The sequence below is a fragment of the Colletotrichum fioriniae genome, assembly GCF_027942845.1.
Source record: "Colletotrichum fioriniae strain IMI 355084 chromosome Unknown scaffold_3, whole genome shotgun sequence".
NCBI lineage: Eukaryota > Fungi > Ascomycota > Sordariomycetes > Glomerellales > Glomerellaceae > Colletotrichum > Colletotrichum fioriniae.
In genome coordinates this window covers 327,139-349,304 of record NW_027076839.1, presented here as the reverse complement: position 1 = coordinate 349,304, position 22,166 = coordinate 327,139, and the positions used below count along the sequence as shown (strand labels likewise).

Below are 22,166 nucleotides of genomic sequence, written 5' to 3'. Positions count from 1 at the left end.
GAGTCTAAGATTAAAAACCTTTTACGCACAAAGCTAAGTCGAAGGTTTACAGGACGACAAGCCAAAGACCATGAGAACATTCGACGGCATTGCTCAAGGTGCTGAGAAGGTCTTGGAATCGTGCGCGAAGAGGGAGTCGCCTAATGTAGTACGATCCTCAGGACAAGCATTTGACAAAATGAAGTGGAGCGTTATCGTCCGCGGTGAGAATTGTCGATAATGGGGAAGAACAACTTCACATGCAGGTTTCTAAGTGGAATTGCTAGAACCAGATCGTTGGATAGGCTTGCAACGACTGGCGTTTTTGACAGAGCATGGATGACAGATCATGGTTTAATTTCAGCGTACGCTTTTTCTTCCTGTTCTGGGCGCTCGATGCTATGGTCAGCATGGCTGCGAATTCGATCGGTATATTATTCCATAGTCGGATAGGCGACAAGAGGTTCCATTTGATGCCTTGGGGCCGGATGCAAATTAGTTCCGGCAGCTCAGCAAAGCAAGATAAAATCGGAACCAAATTGGATAGTCTCACAAACGCGTTTTTGCCATGTTTGAAATCGAAATCGCCATGCATACTAAAAAGAAATTGTACAAGAGAGTAGTGCTTCCTTGTCTGGGTGAGGTCGAAGTGGCGTCAAAAAAGCGCTGCAAGCAAACGAAGAATTCTCACAACAACACCAAAGCATGGACAGTGTACAGCAAATTCTCGTTCATCTACTGGACGAAGCGGACTCAGGCGCTGACTCAGATCATGGCGACTGCGATCACGGCCATCACCACCACCACCTCCGTCATATCAAGGACCAACTGGACGATTTGGAGCCCCCTACACATCTCCAATTACTTCACCAACTTCTCTGTGTCCGCACACCGGACCCGCCGCTCCCGGAAGACATTCTCGTCGGGATAGACTCAGTCTTACAGCAACAAGCATCCCATCGTGTCCTGACATTGGCGGGTTCTATTCAACCGACAATCACACTCAAAAGTGCGAACCATAAGAGCGTTAGAGTTGCGCTCTGGCAAGGTGACATCACGACTCTCACCGGCATCACTGCAATCACCAATGCCGCAAACAGCCAGGGACTCGGCTGCTTCCAGCCACCACACCGCTGCATAGACAATGTCATTCACTCTGCTGCTGGCCCCCGGCTGCGGGACGAGTGCTACCTGGTCATGAACCAAAGAGGCCGTGAACTCGGACCGGGCGAAGCGATAGTCACAGACGCGTATTGCCTACCAGCGAACCATGTGGTACATACAGTCGGGCCGCAACTGCAACGCGGCTCAAAACCAACGACAAACGAGACTCTTCATCTCGCCCAATGCTATCGCAGCGTTCTTGATGCAGTCGAACCGCTGCCCGCGACGCCGGATGGCAGGAAAATTGTCGCGTTATGCGGCATCTCGACCGGCTTGTTTGCCTATCCGGCGCGAGATGCAGCAGCCGTCGCGGTCAGCGCGGTCGCAGATTGGCTCGAGCACCACGAGGATACGTCCATCACCGATATCATCTTCAACACCTTCACGGACGCAGATCATGCCGTCTACCAGGAGATCCTGGCCTCTCCCCCGCATATTCCTACATGGATGGGGCGGGCAACGCCGACTTTCACTCCGCCGGCAAGTGCGAATCATCCGCCGCTGATCCAGTGTGACTCGCTGGACCGGGCCAGGCAGTGGCTGGACGCGGCTGACGCAGTCATTGTGAGCGCCGGTGCCGGTCTCTCTGCTTCCGACGGGCTGGATTACACTTCGTCGGCCCTGTTTGCCAAGAACTTTCCCGGTTTCTTGAAGTATGGGCTGCGAACTCTGTACAGCGTTTTTGGCTTCAACTCCTGGCCAACGGAGCAGGTTCGCTGGGGATACTACTTCACCCACTTGGCGATGGTCAAGTCTTGGCCAGAATCCAGAATCTATCGAACGCTCATTTCATGGCTTGAGAAATTTGGAGAAAACGCGCATGTAAGGACATCCAACGCTGATGGCCTGTTTGTTTCCAACGGTTTATCTCCAGAGAGACTTTCGACTCCTCAAGGATCGTATTCGGTTTTCCAGTGCCTGGGAAATTGCCGACCGGAGGCGACAATGCCATCGGCATCTTTAGTTGCAGATGCGCAGGCGTTCTTAGACCCAGTATCTCAAATATTGACGGAACCAAGCAAGGTGCCCCTTTGCAAGTTCTGCAACGGCAAAATGAATATCTGCGTGAGGGCAGGGCACTGGTTCAACGAGAAACCCTTCGAAGACGGGGAGAAGAGATGGAAGCAGTTCCGCCGGGAGGTGGTGCATCGTGAGGAAAGGATGACAGTGATCCTAGAGCTTGGCGTAGGGATGTCGACGCCGGGGGTCTTGAGATGGCCCAACGAGGATCTCGTCATGAGAGGCGGGGGAAAGGTGAAGCTTGTGAGGGTGGGCAAGGGGCCTGAGACGGCCGTCCCATGGGATTTGGAGGCAGATGGGCTGGCGACAAGTATAGACGGCGAGATCTCAGCGGTGGTGAGCGAACTACTGGCCACACGAGCGTAGTTGAGATGGGCGCAGTCAAAGGATTGGTGCCTGCCTCTGAAAAAACTTCGGTCGATGGAGTAGGGCGTCTCATACCGAGCATCAGATATTAGGATGAAGGTAATCGATGAGAGTCTATTCCCGAAAAGGTTTGACTCAGGAGCACATCAAAGACTACAGGCTGAAGAATCCCAATTTCCAAATGTCAGAAACGTGCCTCACAAAATAGAAACCGTGGACCTGCATTTCCGCCACTTGTAGAGAATGCTAAACCACTCATGACGAGGGATATACGATGAGTACGATTCGTCCCTTGCGCGATGCATAAACTCTCGACTAACGACTTTGGGTGATGACTTCGCCAAACACAAGCTTTCACAGCTGGAACCATCCGAGAGGATCGGAGAGAGTTGCCCTCACAGGTTTTCTTCCGTGCTGTGTAGTGGTCATGACTAGCCCCCTGCTCTGCCTCTCTGCCCTACGTAAAGTATGTTCTTGGCATGTAATGCAACCTCGCGTAGTCCTGACCGTACCTTACGTAGTAGCCTTGCATCTTTACGCATCTTCTTGCCATCCCACAGGGACACAACATTCCCATACCGCCTGGCACCTGAGTAGTCAAGGCTCGGGGTAGGGCGGGTTTTGAGGTGTCTTGGCAGCTTGGCAGCGAAGATCAAACTCGCGTGCGGCGTCAGGGGCGCGTCAGGTCTCGTGCGCACAGCGGGCCTGGCGACTCGCACCAGGCCTCACTGTGGCTGAGGAATTTCCCCCCTTTTACACTATGCGCTGTATTGCGATTGGTTTGCCAGATGATGATTGATCTACGCAAGCATCGCGGGCGCGGGAATGCAAATCATTGTGGTTCTATGAAAGAGGGAAATCATTGCGTGAGGCGAAGGCTTAGCTAGCGGGGGGGCCCAACGGGACAGGAGATCCACCACGGAAGACGGAATCGGCCGAGAGAGTGGGTCCGCCCAGCCGGTTCTCGGCTCCGAGCCGGGAGAGGCGAAGAATCCAAGAGTTCAAGAAGAGGCCTGAGCAAATGCCAGTGCTACTCAAGGCGGCAAAAAAGCTCCGTCTTGACAAGCTTTACAGTACACGACTAAACGGAACTGAGAAAAAGTCTTGGAAGGCTCAAGTGCCCGTGAGGCTGCCTGAAAGTGTGTCGATGTTCTACCTATCACATCTTGACATGACATTCTCGGTTTCTGCATCAGCCGGACCTCCCGAGTGCTCATCCAAGTATGTATGACTGGGATCGGACCGTGGGACCTACGCAGTAGAATGTGCGCCTCATGGCATAGAGGCGACTCTTGCCCACAAACCAGAATAGCAAACGGGCGTCTTCTGTGTGTCCCATGCTCCCCAATGCGATCATATCCTGGGAGGCAAGCCCCCAGTCCCAGTAGTGTAGAGACCCGATTTCGCCATCGTGTTTCTGACACAACTCTTTTTGCCAAGCTTATTTTTTCTCCGCGCTTCTATTCGAGCGGGGTGGACCAGTTCCTGTTCCAGGTATGCTGCGGTGAAGCACGGACAACACGAATCACAGCTGGCGACTCAGCCAGCCGCGCCCCCTTCTCCATGGGTCTCCATGGATTGGCTGAGGCTCTCGAGTCCTAGCTGCGTGTGTGCTGCAGTGTGTGGTGCTGGTGATGGTCGTGTCTGCAGTGTCTGCCAGATCCAAGCGCAACGGCCCCCCTGTATCAACTTGCCCCTCAGTTCCCTGTCAGGACGTCTAGAACTGCCATGCTTGCATCGGAGCAAAAGGCAACCGATACTCCCTACCCAGGTCTCCCCCATAATGAAGCGCACCTATTGCCCCTGGCCACCCCCAGATCTTTCAAAGTGTTCATGTGGACAGGACCACATTCACCTCGCCTGGCCCTGGAACTGATTTCCCCCGGGGTTGATGGGTGATCCACAGAAACGAGAAACGCCTGGCGGTGCAACGACAGTCCTGGAAACCACCGGCGGCTCATGCGATGTTCTCCTAGGGATCGTGCCCAGCTGGCAGTAATGATTCACAATGATCAGCGAAACGATGCGCCCCTCCTGCCTCCTTTGCCATGTCAACGGCGATCAAATCCCCCAGCCTCCTCCCGGGCTGGAGGCCTTCATGCCTCCGTATCTCCGTACTCTGTGCTCCTGGCGGGCCACCTCCTTGTTTCCCCTTCCCACCACTTCAACCTATTCGGAGTGGTGCGAATGCTACTTTGTGTGGATACTTTGGGCAGCCGAGTCAAGTCTAAATCTAAAAAGACCAATGGGACTGGGCAGCGCGCCAAAGAGCAGAGACAAGCAAACGGGAGAGGTGAAGCTTGCCCTGGCGTACCTGGCACTAAGCGCTAGCTCCCGCGGTGCCTACTACGTAGCTGAGGATTGATGCATAGCATCGCTGCGTCCTGCAGGGACTTCGCCTCTCTCAGCCCGTTGGTGATTTTTCTACCCGTCCTGTCCCATTTCGGTATTCCATCCGTAAAACACCAATATGCAGAGGGTGGCATTGAGCACCGGTGTCAGGCACGACACTACGGGCATGGCTAAGCCCAACATGACATCTCAACTTCTCATCGTTTGCGTATCCACTATCGTCCGCTGTCCAAGTTCACACATCAAGTTGCAACGGGGTGGGCTTTAGGGGCATTTGTTCCAGAAGATTGAGATGATAGCCGTCAGAGATCTCTGCGTCTCTCTCCATTCTTTGGTTCCCAGTCGCTCACGATTACGCTTCCACTATGGACGAACGTTCCCAGTGGCCGAGCGCAGGTTCGAGACTGCAAGTCGCGCCGCAGGGCAAGCATCACCTCTGTCGAGTCGCCTTTCCACAGACTCTCCGCACGGCCTCTCGTGTCTCGCCAATGTGCGGTACCAACCAAACCAAACCAACCAAAGGGGGGGAGGCAGAGGCAGGTCTGGTGTGTTTGATCTGGGCTATTCTCTCCCGTGCCCTGGGATAATACGGGCGTGGCGCAGATCCTGGAACATCATCTTCCCTCCCAGGCACACCAGGGATGTGCGACAAACGTTTTCTGATCTGCGACAGTGTTTCTTCCCCTCCCTGCCCTTTCGAGGAGGGGGAAGGACAACGCGATCGCGATGCGATTGGCTCTTCAACAAGGTTCGAACCCTTGTCGGCTCCCACACAGAGCCTCCCTTCGACGATCCGAATCGGAAAGGGCCCAGTTTCGAACTTGTCTCCATCACGAGATGCGGTCGTTCTCGCCGGTGTTTGGCCTCATCTTTTCTCCCACTCTACAGTCTAAACAATATGCTTGATGTTGGGGCTGGTGTCGGTTCCAAGGGTTGCAAGGCACCAGACGGTATGTGGAGCGTGCAGGCGATGTAGGAGATATTCTGCTAAGTTTGCCTTCATGTGCTGGGGGGCCTACTGTAGAGTATCGACTCAACATCGTGAATCGTCGAGTACAAAAGCAACTGATTTCCTCCCAACCTTTTCTCATCTCTTCTCATCATCAGCATCAACATCTTCAGCTTTTCAGCAGTCTCTTCTCTCTTTCGGTTCTAATACCTCCTCCGGCAGGATACTACTCGTTTACACTCCTCTGGCAAGGAGCACCATCTCATTCATCTCTTAACTATTAGTCAAAATGTCTCTCAAGACCGTCGCTGCTACTGCTATCCTTGCCGCCGCCAACTTGGTGGCTGGCCACGGTGCCATCATCGGCGCTACCGGCGAGCTCGGTGGCACTGGCATGGCCCTCGGTGTTGATCTCAGCACTCCTCGTGACGGAACCCGTCGCGACCCCTTCCAGGCCGATTCCACCCGCTTCAAGGGCGAGGCCGCCGACACCTTCGGCGAGACCGTCGGTGCTGGCACCAACGACCTGGAGACTGGCACCAAGGCCATCATGGCCGCCACTGGTGACCAGCTTCCTCAGATCCGTGCCGGTGGCACCATCGACATGACCGTCCACCAGGTCAACGGTGACGGCGGTGGCCCCTACGACTGCATGATCAACGGTGATGCCACTGGCGCCACCTGGACCAACATCAACGTCCCCGTCACCGTTCCCGGCCAGAACTCCCGCAACCGCGTAAGTCACTTCATCCTCGCACAGCAAACACTCGAGACTAACAATCATAGGCTGGTGCCATGACCGACTTCCCCATCAAGGCCGAGATCCCCGCTGGCCAGACTTGCACTGGTACCGTCGCCGGCCAGAACAACGTCTGCTTGGTCCGTTGCCAGAACGCCGCGCGCGCCGGCCCCTTCGGTGGTGTCGTCCCCGTCCAGATGGCCCAGCCCGGCAACACCCCCGCTGCCGCTCGCCGCAACCTCGCTCGCGCTGTTGCTGAGTCTGACCGCCAGTTCAAGCGCATGATGAAGCGCGCCATGGCTATCGAGGCCACCGACTTCGAGGACGAGGAGTAATTTAGTCATTCCTTTTGCACATATTCTAAGATTGAGAGGGTGGAGTGGTCTTTGAGGGATTACATGTAACAGTACTGGATTACTGATAATGAGACACGACTGCCTGCTCTAGCTGGAGTATGGTCCTTCTACTTTTTGGCCTTCATTCGCTCCCATCGTGACTTGAATTGTGAATCTAAATGCTATGGCTTCGAAAGCCACACTCTTACCACGGAAGACGCGAGAACAGTAGTCGACAAACGCCGAACAACATCTATGGTTAGACAATGATTATGCAGGGAAATGTGTCCCAACTCTCTGTCTCAAAGTCGTCGCGCGCAAAACCTACCCCTGAAAGCAAGAAATTCGTCAACTCTGCAACGAGACGACTGCCAAACTCTGACAACTGTTCTAGCGCGCGAGCGCTGCCTGCGCTGCGACGAAAGACCGGCAGCACTTGACGATTCCCAAAATCTTGGAACGTGAAACGAAACAATGGTAAAGCTGGTTCACGGGCCACACACCACTTTGAAAACTCAAAGCGTCTTTAAGAAAAAGAAAGAAAAAATGGGTGGGTTGAAACGGCCTCTTGCTTCTTCAGACGAAGAGTCACCCAGGTACCAGGCTTAAGGTTTGTGGTTCCTGGAGAAGCAACCCACAACCTGGGGACCATCTCGTCATTTCGGCATCTATATCCGACTTTTACTGGCCACACATATAAGCGCAAAGGTAAGGGATCATCGGCTGTTCTTTAGAATGCGGGCTTGCAGATCTTTTGTCCCGGATGTTTCGCAGCCAGGCATGCATTCCATGGCGATGGGAAAATGGTTCAACGGTAAAGTCTAACGACTTTATCGTACCAATTTACTGAAGAGAAGCCAGTTACGAAGGCAAAGTGTACAAAGCCTGCACCGTGACTAGACAGACGTTAGATAGAGGATATGTGATGGCAAGCGCGTGCTATCGCCGTCTGAATACATCTAGACTTTACTTGAAAACGTATTTGCCCCCGTGTCAAAGACATAAAATAGAGCCTTTTGGTGATGAACTACGGCTAAATCAAGAGCCTCTGACAACTAAATCGACAGGCGCAAAGCTAGCAGTCACATATCTCAGGTGGCAACCAATCTCGAGATGATCATGGCGCATGCCAGTGGCCGCTGGAATGGATCTCTTTCCAAGCAGTGACCGTCACGTGTTCATGTTCCTGATCTAGATTGGCCACAATAATGCTGTGATCAATCTCACCATGCCGATACTAAGGGCTTGTAATATTGGATGTATACCAACGTTGTTGACTTCTTTGCGCCCCCGCTTCGGGAATGGTGGCGCCTTTTGACACTCTCTTCCAGCCGTAAAGCTAAGATACGGAAGATACGGCAGGTACGGAAGGTACGGAAGTAAGATAGAATTCACTCAAATGCCTCAAGAACACTAAATTCAATGTTTAGTAAGGTATGGAGGGATTTCCTCATGGACTACCTAGATCAGGACCTGTAAAATTGGTCGCGGATTCGCTCCCGAGCTTCTTCCCAAAGGTTGCACAAGGATCTTAGCACTTCCTGAAGGTGCGAATGACTCTACAAGCTTTTCGATGATGAGGCTGTCTAATACCAAGACTTCAAGAGTGTAAGGTGTCTCAAAGTTTCTCGGTTTCGCTTCGTATAGATGACGGCACTGTTAATTCTACTAGATACGTGTTATGTCTACCGTCGACTAGTACTTTGTATACGAATTGTGATAAAGATGGTAATTGCTTCTTGTTGATGAGTTGCGGATTGAAAAGGCTTGCTTCGCAATACCATACGGAGACTGTATGAATTTCAGGATCTTATGTTCACTCGAGGTACTGATACTATGGAAGAGTCTTCTGCAAAAATACATGTAGGTAGAAAGGGTAAATACTTTATTCCCAACATCTCTTCAATTGATCGCTAGTCAATGAAAGGGGATGAAACGCTACAACAGCTATGCGGGCCGAAAAGCGATTGCTGGTTACATGAAAGCCGCTCAACCCAGACACCATCGTTTGTAGATCAACGCTCAAGCAAACCTATGAACATGAAGTTGTAGGTGCTAAGTGCGACAAACGCGACTGGAGTGAGATCGCCAACTCAAGCAAGAGAAGTCGGCAACGTGAAGAGTATTTCCATGCCATCCGGGCCGGTATGAATGGACGGACCGTGCCGGTGTCAAGATGCATGCAGTCTCTCACGGAGGATTTTCGCATGATAACGCATCCCTTGACACCCGGCCGGCAATTGCTGACATCAAGATAAGTTATCTCTAGCCAAGAGATCCGGCCTTGTTGACCCCGATTTTGCTGTCTTGGCGATGGCAATGAGAATTGACACATTTAACCGGCGACCCACACATACACCGCTCTTGCAGTCGTAATATCGGCATTGGCACTCGGCCGAAGTTTCTAAATTTTCGAAGACTGTCTGCTTTGGGAAGGATTTTTTTTCAGTATCAATTTAACAGAAAACTGAGGAGAACCTGCGACTCCGAAAAGTCCCAGACACTGGCAGCTAGCAACGATTCAAGTCCCGGAAGGGTTCAAGTATTTGACTTGCCTGATGGGGTATCGGGCCTCCGGATATCCACCACGGGGGCCCCATTTTCTGGAGTTGCACGCAACCCATTACCTAACGCCCCTCAAGCGAATGCTTCTCTACATTATCCAACTTCCTTTTCTCATCGTCTGCCCTCGCTCGTCATTACCGCCACGCAACTCTGGTGCCATTCCCATGCAGGTCAAGCCGCGGGAACACGGTCGAGATTCAACCAAGATAAGATGTCAGAACACACAAGAGCCGATGGTCGGTTTTCGCAACTCGCGAGCAAGCTAGGGTTCCCCGCGGTTCCGATGCCGGGATAATAAACAAGGCTGGGCCCATGCAGCGTCCCTCCCGCCAAGACACCAACGATATGAACTCCAAAGAAGCGAGAACTCTGAACCCCCCCTTATGACCTATGCGCGATTAGAATTTTCCACGTTCTCTGTGGTCGCTTGCGCCGTCTTCGGGCATGTCTCCCACGTTGTTGCAGTGATTGCGGAGTTGGGCCCTGATAGTCGGTAACCGGTCCTGCGCAACATGACACGAAAACTCGACTAACCGCAACCTCCGCACCCAGAAAACCTCGGTGACGGGACTGATGTTAATCTAATTAGATGATGCCCAGCTTTTAGACATCTGCTAAGCCTCCAATATGTCCATCCGGGTGCTTATCAAAACCTCACTTGGTTGAGCCTCATGCATAGTCAAGCTGGGGGAGTGTTCCGCAGATAGTCATATAAAGGGCAGTGTTCAAGCGAGAATACCGGCCTTGAACGGCTTGGACTCCCACTGTTTGTCAATCTTGCCCTTAAAGCTTGTCATAGTCAACATGGCTGCCCGTTGGTCAACTCTCCTTACTGCCGCAGCCAGTCTCTACCAGACGGCAGTTGCGGAACCCGTCTTCCGCGAGACGGTCTCTTTCCAGGGTCCGTTTGAGGTTGAGAGAAATGGAGTTCGCAACATCAACATCGAGTACAATGGCCCTCTCGATGGAGAGCTGGCCATTGTCTACGGGGATTGCGGAATGAGATCCCCCTTCGAAGCCCACCACAAGATTGGACGGACACACATTGGCTCTCACCCTGCTGCGAAGCGTCATCTGGAGTGGACAGATCAAAGACCTACAAAGTTTGTGTGGATGGTGCCTGAAGATGTGTCTTCGGGATGCTTGCATGCCTTTGTTGACAGCCAGCTTGTCGGTCGCTCTTCAGAGCACTCTGTTAAGAGTCGCAAGATGAGGAAGCGTGCGACTTTCGCTGAGGCCACGGACCCGATGGGCCCCTGGTTCGATGGTGTTGAGTACCTCAAGCAGAAGCAGCCCGACGATGTGTTTGTTGCATCGGTAAAGAACAAGACGTTTGGTATTTTGGGCGCTGGCATCTCCGGTTTGCATACTGGTGTAAGTTCTCGTGGCTTCCTTATTTGGGAGAAGAAGCTGACAAGAGCCACAGTTGCTACTCGATTCAGTTGGAATTCACAACTGGAAGATTCTGGAGTCTTCAGAAAGAGTCGGCGGCCGTATTCGCACCACCTACCTGAACGGATCAACTCCAGATGAGCACCAGCACCACGAGCTGGGGCCCATGCGCTTCCCACACAGCATTCACGATGCCGAAACGAATGAGACCTACCCCATCAACGATCAGAAGATGATCTACCAGCTTGCGGATGTCCTCAATGAGATCAACGCTGACGCGGATCCTGCTCTCCAAGTCAAGTTCATCCCTTGGATTCAGGTTTCCGACAACGCTCCTGTTGCAACTAAGGAGCGTCGTCCCGACGGCACTGTCCCCGGTCGCAAGGAGATCGCCGCCGACCCGTCTCTCATGACCAACACCACCTACTCCAACGCTACCGCGGCCAAAGAAGCAATTCAGGCTCTTGATGACTTCAAGGCTTTGACGCCCGAGAGACGGAAGTTCTACGCTACCAATGTCTTCAAGGCCCACAAGGAGGCTGTTGAGACTGGCATGTTCGACTTCTCTGAGGTCGAGTACCTACTCCACGTCATGAATACTGACCTGAACGTGACTGATGAGGTTACCCCGTCCCACGTCGTCTGGCCCATGTGGGAGTTTGAGACTGTCTACTTCCTGGCCAATGAGTGGCGTACCGTAGATGGTGGTATCAGCCGCCTTCCCGCTGCCTTTGAGAACATCATCAAAGACCGCATCGCCTACAAGACCAAGGTTTTCAGCGTAAAGTACAACGAGGACTCCAACAACCTCAACGTCACATGGCGTGAGACTGGAGGCAACCCTTGGTCCAAGAACACCACGACCGAACAGTTCGATTACGTCTTCAACAGCGTACCGTTCAACGTACTCAAGTACTGGGAGCTGCCGCCTCACTCCAGCTTGATGCGCCGCGCCATTGAGCGCACAGTTTTCCTTGGTGCCGTGAAGGTCGCCATGCAGTACAAGACTCGCTTTTGGGAGCACCTCGAGCACCCAATTATCGGCGGATGCGGACGCACCGACATCTACGGCATTGGCCAGATTTGCTACCCTTCCTACAACATTAACGGAAGTGGCCCTGGTGTCATGCTTACGAGTTATGCGCCTGACGCCGACGCGGTTGTCGCTTGCTCTATGCCTGTTGAGGAACACATTGCCTACATCCAGCGCGCTATGGCTGAGATCCACGGTCCTATTGCCGACGAGATGTGGACCGGTAACTACGAGCGTCACTGCTGGGAGCAGGATGAGCATCATGCGGGAGCTTTTGCCGTCCCCATCGTCCCTCAGCAGCAGCTTTACCTGCCGGCTTTCTGGCAGACTGAGTTCAACACGGTTTTTATCGGCGAACACACCAGTTTCACCCATTCTTGGGTTTTCAGTGCTCTTGAGAGTTCAACGCGTGGTACTGTTCAAATGTTGTTGGACCTTGGTCTGGTTGATGAAGCCAAGCAGATCACCAGGACGTGGATGGCGAGATGGATCAGCGTTTAATAGGCTGGAAAAAGAACCTGTTCAACGAGAAGTACTTAGTCAAAAGAATATGCTGAAGCCAATCGACGTCTTGAAATGATCCGATCATGTACACACAATAAGCGTCTGACTTCGTGCATGGAGTTTGAATGATAATTTCTTATGCTTGACATGCCGCAAAGCCAATGTCCTCAAATGTTATATGCGAGCAGAGCGCTAAAAAAGAAAAAGAAAAACATGAGCTTCAAGTCTATCAACAAGCTTCTGGTATTAAATAAGGTATTTGATGGGGGTATTCAAACAACGCGCAAACAGAAAGGTCGCAGCTCAAGGCTTGGCGCATGGGAAGCACCATCTGAGCATGGCTTTTACTACAAACGAGTCTCCTTCTCGTATGTGGCTGGGATTCGTATGAGGCTCAATTCCGTCATTCGACTTATCTCTTGGAATGTTTTGAGCCTTTGCAGAAGCGTCTAGCTCTCGACTTTCACTCTCCGCCGCAGCACCATGTCGATACGGCGTTGTCTGACGTCTGTTCTCAAACCTCGCACCAAGATGTGGCAAGGCCTTCGTGTGCCTGTCTATGGCCAGATACAAAGATCGCGGCTGACTTTGTGATGTCTGAAACCTCGAAGAATCAAGGATAAGTGGTGTAGTCTCGGTGTCTGTTGCAGATACCTTTGTTTGCAATACACTCGCGCTCATGATCTGAGTACCCATCCTGGCCCCAGAAGACTTTGCAACTTCAGGCGGCAGAATTGCGGCAATGTTTGTCATTGATCCACGCCTTTCGCATAGGGGTTCAGAAGCATTTGACCAGCGTTCGCTCCAAGGACCCCAGATCTCGTTATGTTCCTGGGCTCTCGTCACATGATGAGTAGGCTGCACAACCGACCCAAGGTCAGTCTGCTCGGCCTGACGATGTGGTAGAGCAGCTTCTGAACGCGTCGCCGATTGACCTTTGGGACCACCTGGGCCGAGCAAGTAATCCTTGCCATTCATCGCACATGCAGACTCCAAAGTTCTCAGCTCAGTCGCAACCTTGTCGCATTTCGCTCGGCCTTTGGGGTCGACGGATAACATGTACTGGAGTATGAAAGTAAGGAAGTCCTGGAAATATTGGCTACAGTGTCGTTCTTTCCGTAATTCATTGATCCACTACATTGTGTAAGCGGCGAACCCGAAGTTAGTTTCATCGATGGTGTTCCTAGCTGACCTACCTCGTTAACTGAGTGTTTAACTTCCGGCTCGTTCTTTCCGTCACTTCCCACCCTGATGTTGAAAAACTTGTCGTACTTGATCTTGAGTTCCCCAACATCATCCTCGATCCTGCGGTTCATGAAGGCTTCCATACCGGCCTTGCCGGTCAGATACCAGGTGATAAACTCAACAAACACGCAACCCAAAGCCCATATGTCGTAAAGCCTCGAAATCGGATGCTTGAGGTCTATCTCTGGTGCTCGATTTGTAGGACTGCTCCCAATAGCAAGCCTGTTAGATCGGGTATCTCTGCCATGGAAGCGAGTGAAGCCAAAGTCGCTGATTACCAAAATCCCGTCGGGATGTGTCTCATTCACGAACAAAAGAATGTTTTCTGGCTTGATGTCCCCGTGTATTCCGAAGTCTGTGGCATGTTCTGACGGACTTCTGTGTATCTTTTGCAGACCTTCGGCGAGGCCACGACACTGGCTCGCCAGCCACTGAACAGACTTTGTTGTGTTGATGGGATCCTCACCCCACCAATATTCCTTCAAGTTGCTCTTGGCCCAAGGGAATAGCATGCTCCATGTATCCCCTTGTTTCCAAGTTGCCAAAAGTCTAATGACATGATCATGACTAGAGTGGCTGACGACTTTTGTAAGAGCTTTCACTTCCTCTCGAAAGATACGTTCTCGACTGTACTCCGATTTGATTTGCTCAGACGAAAGTTTCTTGACAGCGAAGAACGGAGCTTTCTCTCTGTTGTCCTGAGAATTGTCTCATGGTTAGCTCAAGTCGGCAAAACTCCGCGGATCAACCGACTAGACAGTGAGGTACCTTGCAAATCTTGAAGTGTCCCGGGTGTATCTGTACACACCGTACCTGACTTTGTAAAGTCAACTCTTTTGGCCCATAGTCTTTTATAAAAGGAAGAACAGTCCCTGACTCCAAGTCGTAGTGTGGTATTCTTCTACTGGTATCGTGAAGCAAGAAAAACGGCGAGCGCATCTTCTTCTGATATGTATCGAAAGCCGTCCAGTCACTAGATCGCCAGTGACTCCCAAAATTCCAACACTCCAGTTCTCCTGCAGAAAGACGTTTTGGGTACAGTTGGCCAGTCAAGTTCTTGATTTCAGGACGCCTGATTAAGGGCAAGTCATCGTCCGTAAGATTCCGATCAAGAAATTGCCAGATTTCTCTCACTCTCCCAAGATGCGTGAGGATGGCAAACACGCTTCTAGAACCGATGATATCATTCCGATCTGGTTCAGGACAGATTTTACTCGCATATTCCTGCACAGTCATGCATGCAGTGTCAGGTAGTGTCTCTCCAGAAAGCGCCTCTTCTAGAGCCTGAAGCACTGACGCTCTGTTGAAAATCCTGAGTAAATCCGATACCGGAAGCCAATTTGGACCGTCTTCGTGTCCGGCGTAGTTGACGAGGCATTTGCTGACTTCAAGGTCCATATATGTAAGAATCGGCGTATCGTTATCGTTGGTATCCCGAGGAAAGAAGTGGGAGCCTATACCCGTGAAGTCATCTTCCGAGCTCTTTGGCCTAGCCTCGGAACCAGGTGTCGAAGAGTTGAAAACCTCTATGGCTGCAGCATAACCTCGGTCGTTCTGTGTATAGGCGCTAACTCCGTCCGGAATATCCAGATCAGCTTTGGGATGACTGGACGATATGGGGGACAGTCGTGAGGGCTGGGCATGATGTGGTTGCGTTAGGTCAGTAAGGTGGTCGTTACTAGAAAATGCTGCACTTGGTCTCCATGCAGCTATCTCGATGTCTCCTTTAGGCGGTATCTCCATAGATTCGTCAGTACATATATAGACTAGGTTGGCAATAGATGACGCGTTTCTTTCTTCTCATACAGGTAGGAGTTTAATAACAGAGAGTTGGACAGGATGTTGGGAAATAGGATTGACTCACTGTCGAAATACTATTATCGAGGTCAATACTCCTCTTCGAAAGGGAAATGTCTTTCATTGTATGTATGTTCGAGACCCCACGCTGCGTCAAAGAATCTGATTGGAGTGGTCAATATGTCTGGACAGAGTCATATAGTAATTGTCATAACAGTTCGTCTATGAGTGATTTCTGGTCGTCAAATGGGATAAAGAATACTTGTTAAATGGTTCCATCTATGCCTGAGATCAGGCCTTATTACTTTCAACCCTTTTCATGTTCCGTTCTAGAGACTGAGCTACATGTGGGGCTGTGGTAGTCGAGTCTGGAGCACAGCCTCAAATCCAAGAGTCCCGGGAAAACAGCACCTTCTCACCAGGACTAAGCCGTATTTGTGCAGCTGGAGAGCCTTCTCGATTCCCCTCTCTGATGTACCAAAATGGCGAGCCGCCATTCGTGGCGCAGCTTGTCCTTGAAACAATTACAGTGTTAGCCGAGCTCTCGGTGGTTGGAAGCTCAAATAGGTTGTGGAAGGTAGCACGACTGTAGCAGGCTGCAGGATCGAGCCAGCCACCGCCGTAAGCGAGACGGCTTCTTTTTACTGGGTGAGTATGACTTGTGAGGCAGATTCATGGACCACAGTCCAGTGGAAGCTATCAGGTCAGGCGGCGGGCTTGTGTAAGGCGTTCGTGAGCGGAGGTAAGGGAGCAACGAAGTGGAAAAAGTAGGGGGGTGCGAAATTGCACATTACTCAATCCCAAGCCACATATATGTCTTAGTCAGTCAGGCTGGCATGACACCTTCCATTCTCTCAGAATAGATGATCAGGCTGCAGGATGGGAAAGAAAATAATAAAAAGGCAGGCTCTCCTGGGGAAACTCCTCGCTAGCTTAGCATCAATTTCCTCATATAAGCTTCCACAAAGCAGGATCAGAACCTCTCTTCATTCGCAAGTCAACTTCTCAACTAGAGACCCTGACCTTCATTCTTATCATGTCTAGCCATCATGAAGCTTACGGCCATCGTGCCACCACGACGACGAACAACGGATGGCAGGAAATCCACTGCAAACTTGTCAAAAGCCCGCGTGGTCTTACCAATTTTCTCACCAATTGGTACGGGGATGGAAAGTTCTCCGTAGAAGTAAGTACTTTCTTGACAATGCAATGCTGCTGTAATCTTGAAGCCTCGATGGACGTCAAATCTTTGGCAAAATGCACAATTCTTGCTAAGTCGTACCTACGTCATTCTATAGACCCGTCAAAATGTATATTGCATCAAAGCACAGAAACCATTAGATGTGGTGAGTATGGCTTATTACTAGACGCTTACGTGGAAGGATTGGTATCTAACTCTATGATCGAAGAATCTACCTGAAGTTCGAGCTCATCTGAATGGGGAATTTGTTCATTAAGATCATCTCAGGAGATGTTAAGGTTAACTCAAGTCGGGGCGGAGTTGAGCAGCAGACAGTGCTGGGGTAGATGTGTGAATCAAGCGGGGCAGTCCTCGTACACTCTCGGCCCGCGACGTGTGACCATGATGTGCATTTCCTCCCAATCACAAACTAGTGGCTGCCTTCATAGTCCGCATGTGGGAAACAAATCCCGAATTAGATCGCGGGTACTTGATACGTTTCTTCCAGGTGAATTCTGATATACCTTGTTTCTGAACACAACAAGCGGTGAGGCACATCAATCAGGCTGTAGTCTACATGCAACTTGGAAGAGCATTTCATGCACATCATCAACCGTGTAACGCTCGGCGAACGCCCCTCAACAGGCAACTCATCAGGCACCCAATAACATTATCAAGGCCGCCACCCAAACGATACGTCATTAGCCTATTAGTAAACACGGTAATACTGCTCGCCGTCGCAAAAAATGCGAGGCTTTCATCGCATGTTATCCTGACTGATACCGGTGAGACGCCGCGCTTGTCGAATCATGATTGCTCCCAACACTCACCATTATGCCAGCATGGAAGAGGGTGTGCTGAGACTTCACTGGACTTGCGGTTGATGGGTTGAGATACTAATGCCACTTCAATCGGCATTTGGTTTAAGTCTTGAAGATCTCACCCATCCAAGTACATATTCAGCCACGCCCCGATGTTAATCTGAGGAGGCGGTATGCCATTTGCAAAATTATTATCGACCAGACTCATTCTTCCTAATAAGATTCCAAAGTGCAATTAAAGACTTGCCTCACTCAACTCCACCGCATCATGGATAGCACGGCCCGCCGAATGAAAGATCTCTCACTAAATGCGGCACCTCCTTCGATTCACATCAACGGCGAGCCTCAAGTCGACCCTGTTGACTACATGTCATTGGTCTCGTCATGGATCCACCCGAGTTTACCTCCTTTGGAGAATGATACAGCGAATGTTAATGTCCAGCAACATCTCGACTCAAGGCTCTATGGCAACGCAGTGAGCAACCCGATTGATCCTGATTGCAGTCCATCATTCTGGCCTTTGGAACTATTCAATCACCTTTTTGACCGGAAGGCCATCTCTGATGTCGTCAACGACCTGATTGACAGAGATGTCATTCAGGTTGGTCCGGATCAGTCGGCTGATATGTCCCGCATCTCTTGGACAGAGACCATCTATGGTGACGGAAGAAGTCTCAAGGGTTATCGACTTGTGCTAGCCATTTTGATATCTCTGAACATGGCACAATGCATCGAAAGCTTTGTGGCCGAAGGGCTTGGAGATGAACATTTGCCACTTGAACTGAAGCGGATCAAGACGTATCATGCTCAAGGCCAAGGTCAACCAAACAGCCCTTTTTCTGGCTGGCGACACGGTCTGTTGGACAATTTTCACGATTTTCAGTATCGACTATTAGTTCCGACCTTGGCCAAATCACCAAGTCAGGGGGAAGCACACCACTACCATTTCCACATAAAGCAAATTCTCCCTTGGGTCTCGATACCAAACAGAAACTCTGCAAACTCCGCCAACAGGTCGACTATCACTTTGGGTGGTGGTTATGGCGAAGTCAAGCAGATCGTGATTCATGCTTGGCAACATTTCTTCCACGAGACGCTCCGCGATGTAATACTGAGCCCCCTGTTAGACACATATAAAATTGCTGACAATTGATGAAGCTGTCTGCAAGTCCCAGCTGCTTCGCGCTGAAAAGGCTGTACATCTCGGACAAACAAGAATTTGACCAGGAAGTGAAACACTTAAAGCGATTCGGCGGCCAACATCGTCACATTGTTACCTTACTGGCCACCTTTGAGCGAAAGATAGTAGGAGAGATTGAGTACTCCCTTTTGTTCCCCTGGGCCAACTGCGACTTGCTAGAGTTTTGGCGCCGAGAGACAAACATGAATAGAGATCACCAGCTGCACATGTGGATTTCAACCCAGTTATGTGGCATCACGGACGCTCTCAAGTACATACACGATCCCAAAGTACTAGATGCAGATGGCAACAAATTATTCGGTAGACATGGTGATATCAAGCCCGAGAACGTTCTTTGGTTTAATTCATCGGCCCGAGGAAATCTGGTTCTTTCGGACCTTGGACTCACAAGAACACACCGCATAGAAAGCCGATCGAACAGGCCCGGGGAAAGAATACCGGTGTCTCCCAACTACAGACCCCCCGAGTGCGATATTGATGGTGATAAGGGTAGGGTGTCCAGATCTTTCGATATTTGGACGCTAGGATGCCTCTTTCTCGAGTTTATGGTCTGGGTTCTGGAAGGCTGGGATGGACATGCAGCCTTTGAAACAGAACGCATGTCTCCTTACATTCACGGCCATCACACGCCTGTGTACTTTGAGATCCTTCGCGTGAGCGAAGATGAGTACGCGGTGGATATAAAGGACAGCATAACCAAAGTAAGCCTTCCTGCTGCAGCTAGGTACATGTACAACCCAGAACCACTAAAATTTCGCAGAAGATTGCTCAACTTCGAATGCATCAGCAATGTACGCAGTACATTCACGACATGCTAGACTTAATACAAAGCAGAATGCTTATAGTTCAGTCCAAAGAGCCATTGCAGGTTCGTATTGCAGCGCCCGAGTTGCATGCGAAGTTGCAAGTGATGGAAATCAACTGTAGGATGAGGGACTACTGCATGCTTCCAGCCAAGTCGACCACAGTCATAAGTCCTCATCTACCTGTTCGCGCTCGTCTCAACAAGGTGGCACTAAAGCATATTGCAAATATCGACGCTGATCACTTCAGCAGCATCATCAGAGTCAGCCGAGGTCCAATGAGAACTGGAGCGCTTCCGTAGAGCTTCGTCTCATTACTTCAGATGCCTTCAGCAAGTCGTCGACTTGAGAGCTCGCAGTTATCTCTAGTATCGTGATAGTTTGGTTCACATTCTCAATCTACTGCAACACTTTTAAAAGAGAGATGACTATGTATCCCGCGTTCAGAAGAAGTACTCAGTTAACTTGGGCGTAATGGTCGGCTTCAATCGCTCTCAACACTATCTCCCGCTCATTCTTGATATCGAGTAGTTAACAAGTGTTCCAATGGATCAATGACAGATTGGCTATGCTCTCATGCTTTACCTGCGTCAACTTCCTCGGGATGGTACAAAAGAAGCGCCCCCTTTCCGACTTTATTTTAGAAGTGGTGGTTAGCGAATGAGCATTTTACATGAACTAGGCGCCTGGAATGGCGGTGCAAGAAGTTGAACCGGTACTTACCGAGATTTGGAATTTTTGACGCGGGAATATTACTCGGAGGTATTGCGATATGACCGACTCGTCGGTATATCTACCACGGAAAACTTCTGTGGCCATTGTCGCGGGGGCAAAGAGAAAAGCCTGGATCTAGAGTAAGACAAAAAGCAATTTGTGATATGTGGACGGAGAGAGAGGACTCTAAGCTACGAAAGGAGTGTTGAGAGCTGGAGAGAACAGGCCACGCAACCCTACATTTGTAGGAAATAAGGGACCTGGGGACGTATTTTTCTTTTTAGGAAACCCAAGATCCGCCTTGGCGAATTGAACATTCTATGTAGAAAGCCCTACGGGAAGCCGACAGCTGTGTCTTACACCAGATTTGTCGCCCTTACCAACCACTCCGACCAGCTCATCCAGCCACATCCAACCAAGTAATAAAAGGAAGTAAGGGTACACGTGGCGATGTTAACGCCAAATGCCTTTCATCAGTTTCGACAGGAAACGAGTAATAAAGCACCGCAATGTAGGAAAATAGGGCCGAAGGGATAGCACGTAGAGCCCCAGGAAGTCGTGCCTCCGCATGGCCACGGAAGAGTACATGTGGGATTCATTGTGTCTCACTGTCCGCAAAATTTTCTTCCCGCTGGAAAGAACCTGTCAGTCAGTAGTACCTACAAACATCCACGGTATCTGGTGTTGGTATGTGCGGGCGAACCATGGGATACGTGGCGAACTACCTTCTGCTTGTTTGCCTACACTAGTTTTGAGGAATGCTACTGGGTACCTCCACCACCAATCAGAAGACACTTTGTGATGCCTGATTGTACATCTGGTCCCAGGCTCTCGGCGAGCCGCCTCTTACGACTCAATTACCCGGTCACAGCATGATTCGGTGTTTCCCCATGTTTGGAGGTGGTGGCGGAGCTCAATCAAACACGAAATCAATGGTTGTGTGCGACCTTGGCAATCGATCGCCTTGCCCTGCCACAGAGAGGTACGTTGCATAAGCACGCCTCGCTTACGCTCGGTGTGGTATGATTCACGATACCTTACAGCGTCAACTTATTTCACATTCCTACCTAACACTTACCTACTAGATGAAGCTGATGATAGCATCTTTCGAGCTATCATGGATTGGCCATCAGATCAATGTGGCCTGAAGACGGCCGACTTTGCGAGAGTATTTCGATATAATCCTCAAGCCACTACCGTGGTGAATCTACTGAAAAAGGACTGTGTGAGTAGCTCCGTTTTCCGGTAGTAAGCAACAGTGCTGACATCAAAAAGGGGCCAGTCGTATGGTCTCATAAGACAGCTGAAGATTGGAGATCCTGGCTCAAAGACGTAAGTCTCTTCGGTTCGCAGCGCCAACTTCACTCACACTCATTGCTCTGAGTTAGTACCCTCCTTCTGTCAATGAAGATTCCGGTCTTGTTCTCATGTATGTAACTTTGGCCACTCTGGGGCTACTTATGTCTCACAACTAGTCGATTATGAAGTTTTGCTCGAAAACCAGGTGAACCGCAAAGTGAGATCGGAAAGTTGGCATCAAGAGAGCCGGATTCCTCTTTCATAAAATCTCCAAGCGGCCTGCAAGGCACTTTCAACGAGAAAGATCGATCCTTGACCTGGCCTAAGAATGAAACTGTATTGAACCACGGTGGCCAGTCTGAAAAGCCTCCCTTCGACGTCGACAACAGTTTGAAGGGAGGAGAAAGGGATGTTCGACAGCTACCTTTCGACGAGATCACATTCAAAGACATTTGCGAAAGGTTCTTTGTACATTCTTCGATATCGCGAGTCATCAGCCGAGCTGATGTCTCTCATTTCTCCAAGTCTCGAGTCTCTGTACAGGCCGGAGATTCAGACTCAACCAGCTACCCTGCAGTCGGTGTGTTGAACCATTATATCCAATCCTTGATGACGACGCCCAAAGCTAATCTTACCCACAGTCTACCACTGCAGGTCTTCCAACACTTGGGCAGATGATATGGCATTGACTGCAACTTACTTTCCCCA

At 50.6% G+C, this 22,166-nt stretch overlaps 3 protein-coding genes across 3 annotated transcripts; all 3 read left to right on the top strand.

Annotated features, from left to right (window-relative positions):
- Window positions 1–684: 684 nt before the first annotated feature.
- On the top strand, window positions 685–1,943 carry N0V96_003000 (uncharacterized protein; the record flags this gene model as incomplete). Its single annotated transcript, XM_053189848.1, has 2 exons — window positions 685–1,854; window positions 1,914–1,943. 2 exons carry the CDS (start codon window positions 685–687, stop codon window positions 1,941–1,943), a joined length of 1,200 nt encoding a protein of 399 aa, XP_053052771.1.
- Window positions 1,944–6,119: 4,176 nt separating this feature from the next.
- On the top strand, window positions 6,120–6,904 carry GAS1 (1,3-beta-glucanosyltransferase gas1; the record flags this gene model as incomplete). The annotated part of the gene is made up of 2 exons (XM_053189849.1): window positions 6,120–6,566; window positions 6,617–6,904. The coding sequence occupies 2 exons, from the start codon at window positions 6,120–6,122 to the stop codon at window positions 6,902–6,904; spliced, it is 735 nt and encodes a 244-aa protein (XP_053052772.1).
- A 3,369-nt stretch (window positions 6,905–10,273) lies between these two features.
- Window positions 10,274–12,395, top strand: N0V96_002998 (uncharacterized protein; the record flags this gene model as incomplete). Its single annotated transcript, XM_053189850.1, has 2 exons — window positions 10,274–10,843; window positions 10,896–12,395. 2 exons carry the CDS (start codon window positions 10,274–10,276, stop codon window positions 12,393–12,395), a joined length of 2,070 nt encoding a protein of 689 aa, XP_053052773.1.
- Between the last annotated feature and the right edge of the window lie 9,771 nt (window positions 12,396–22,166).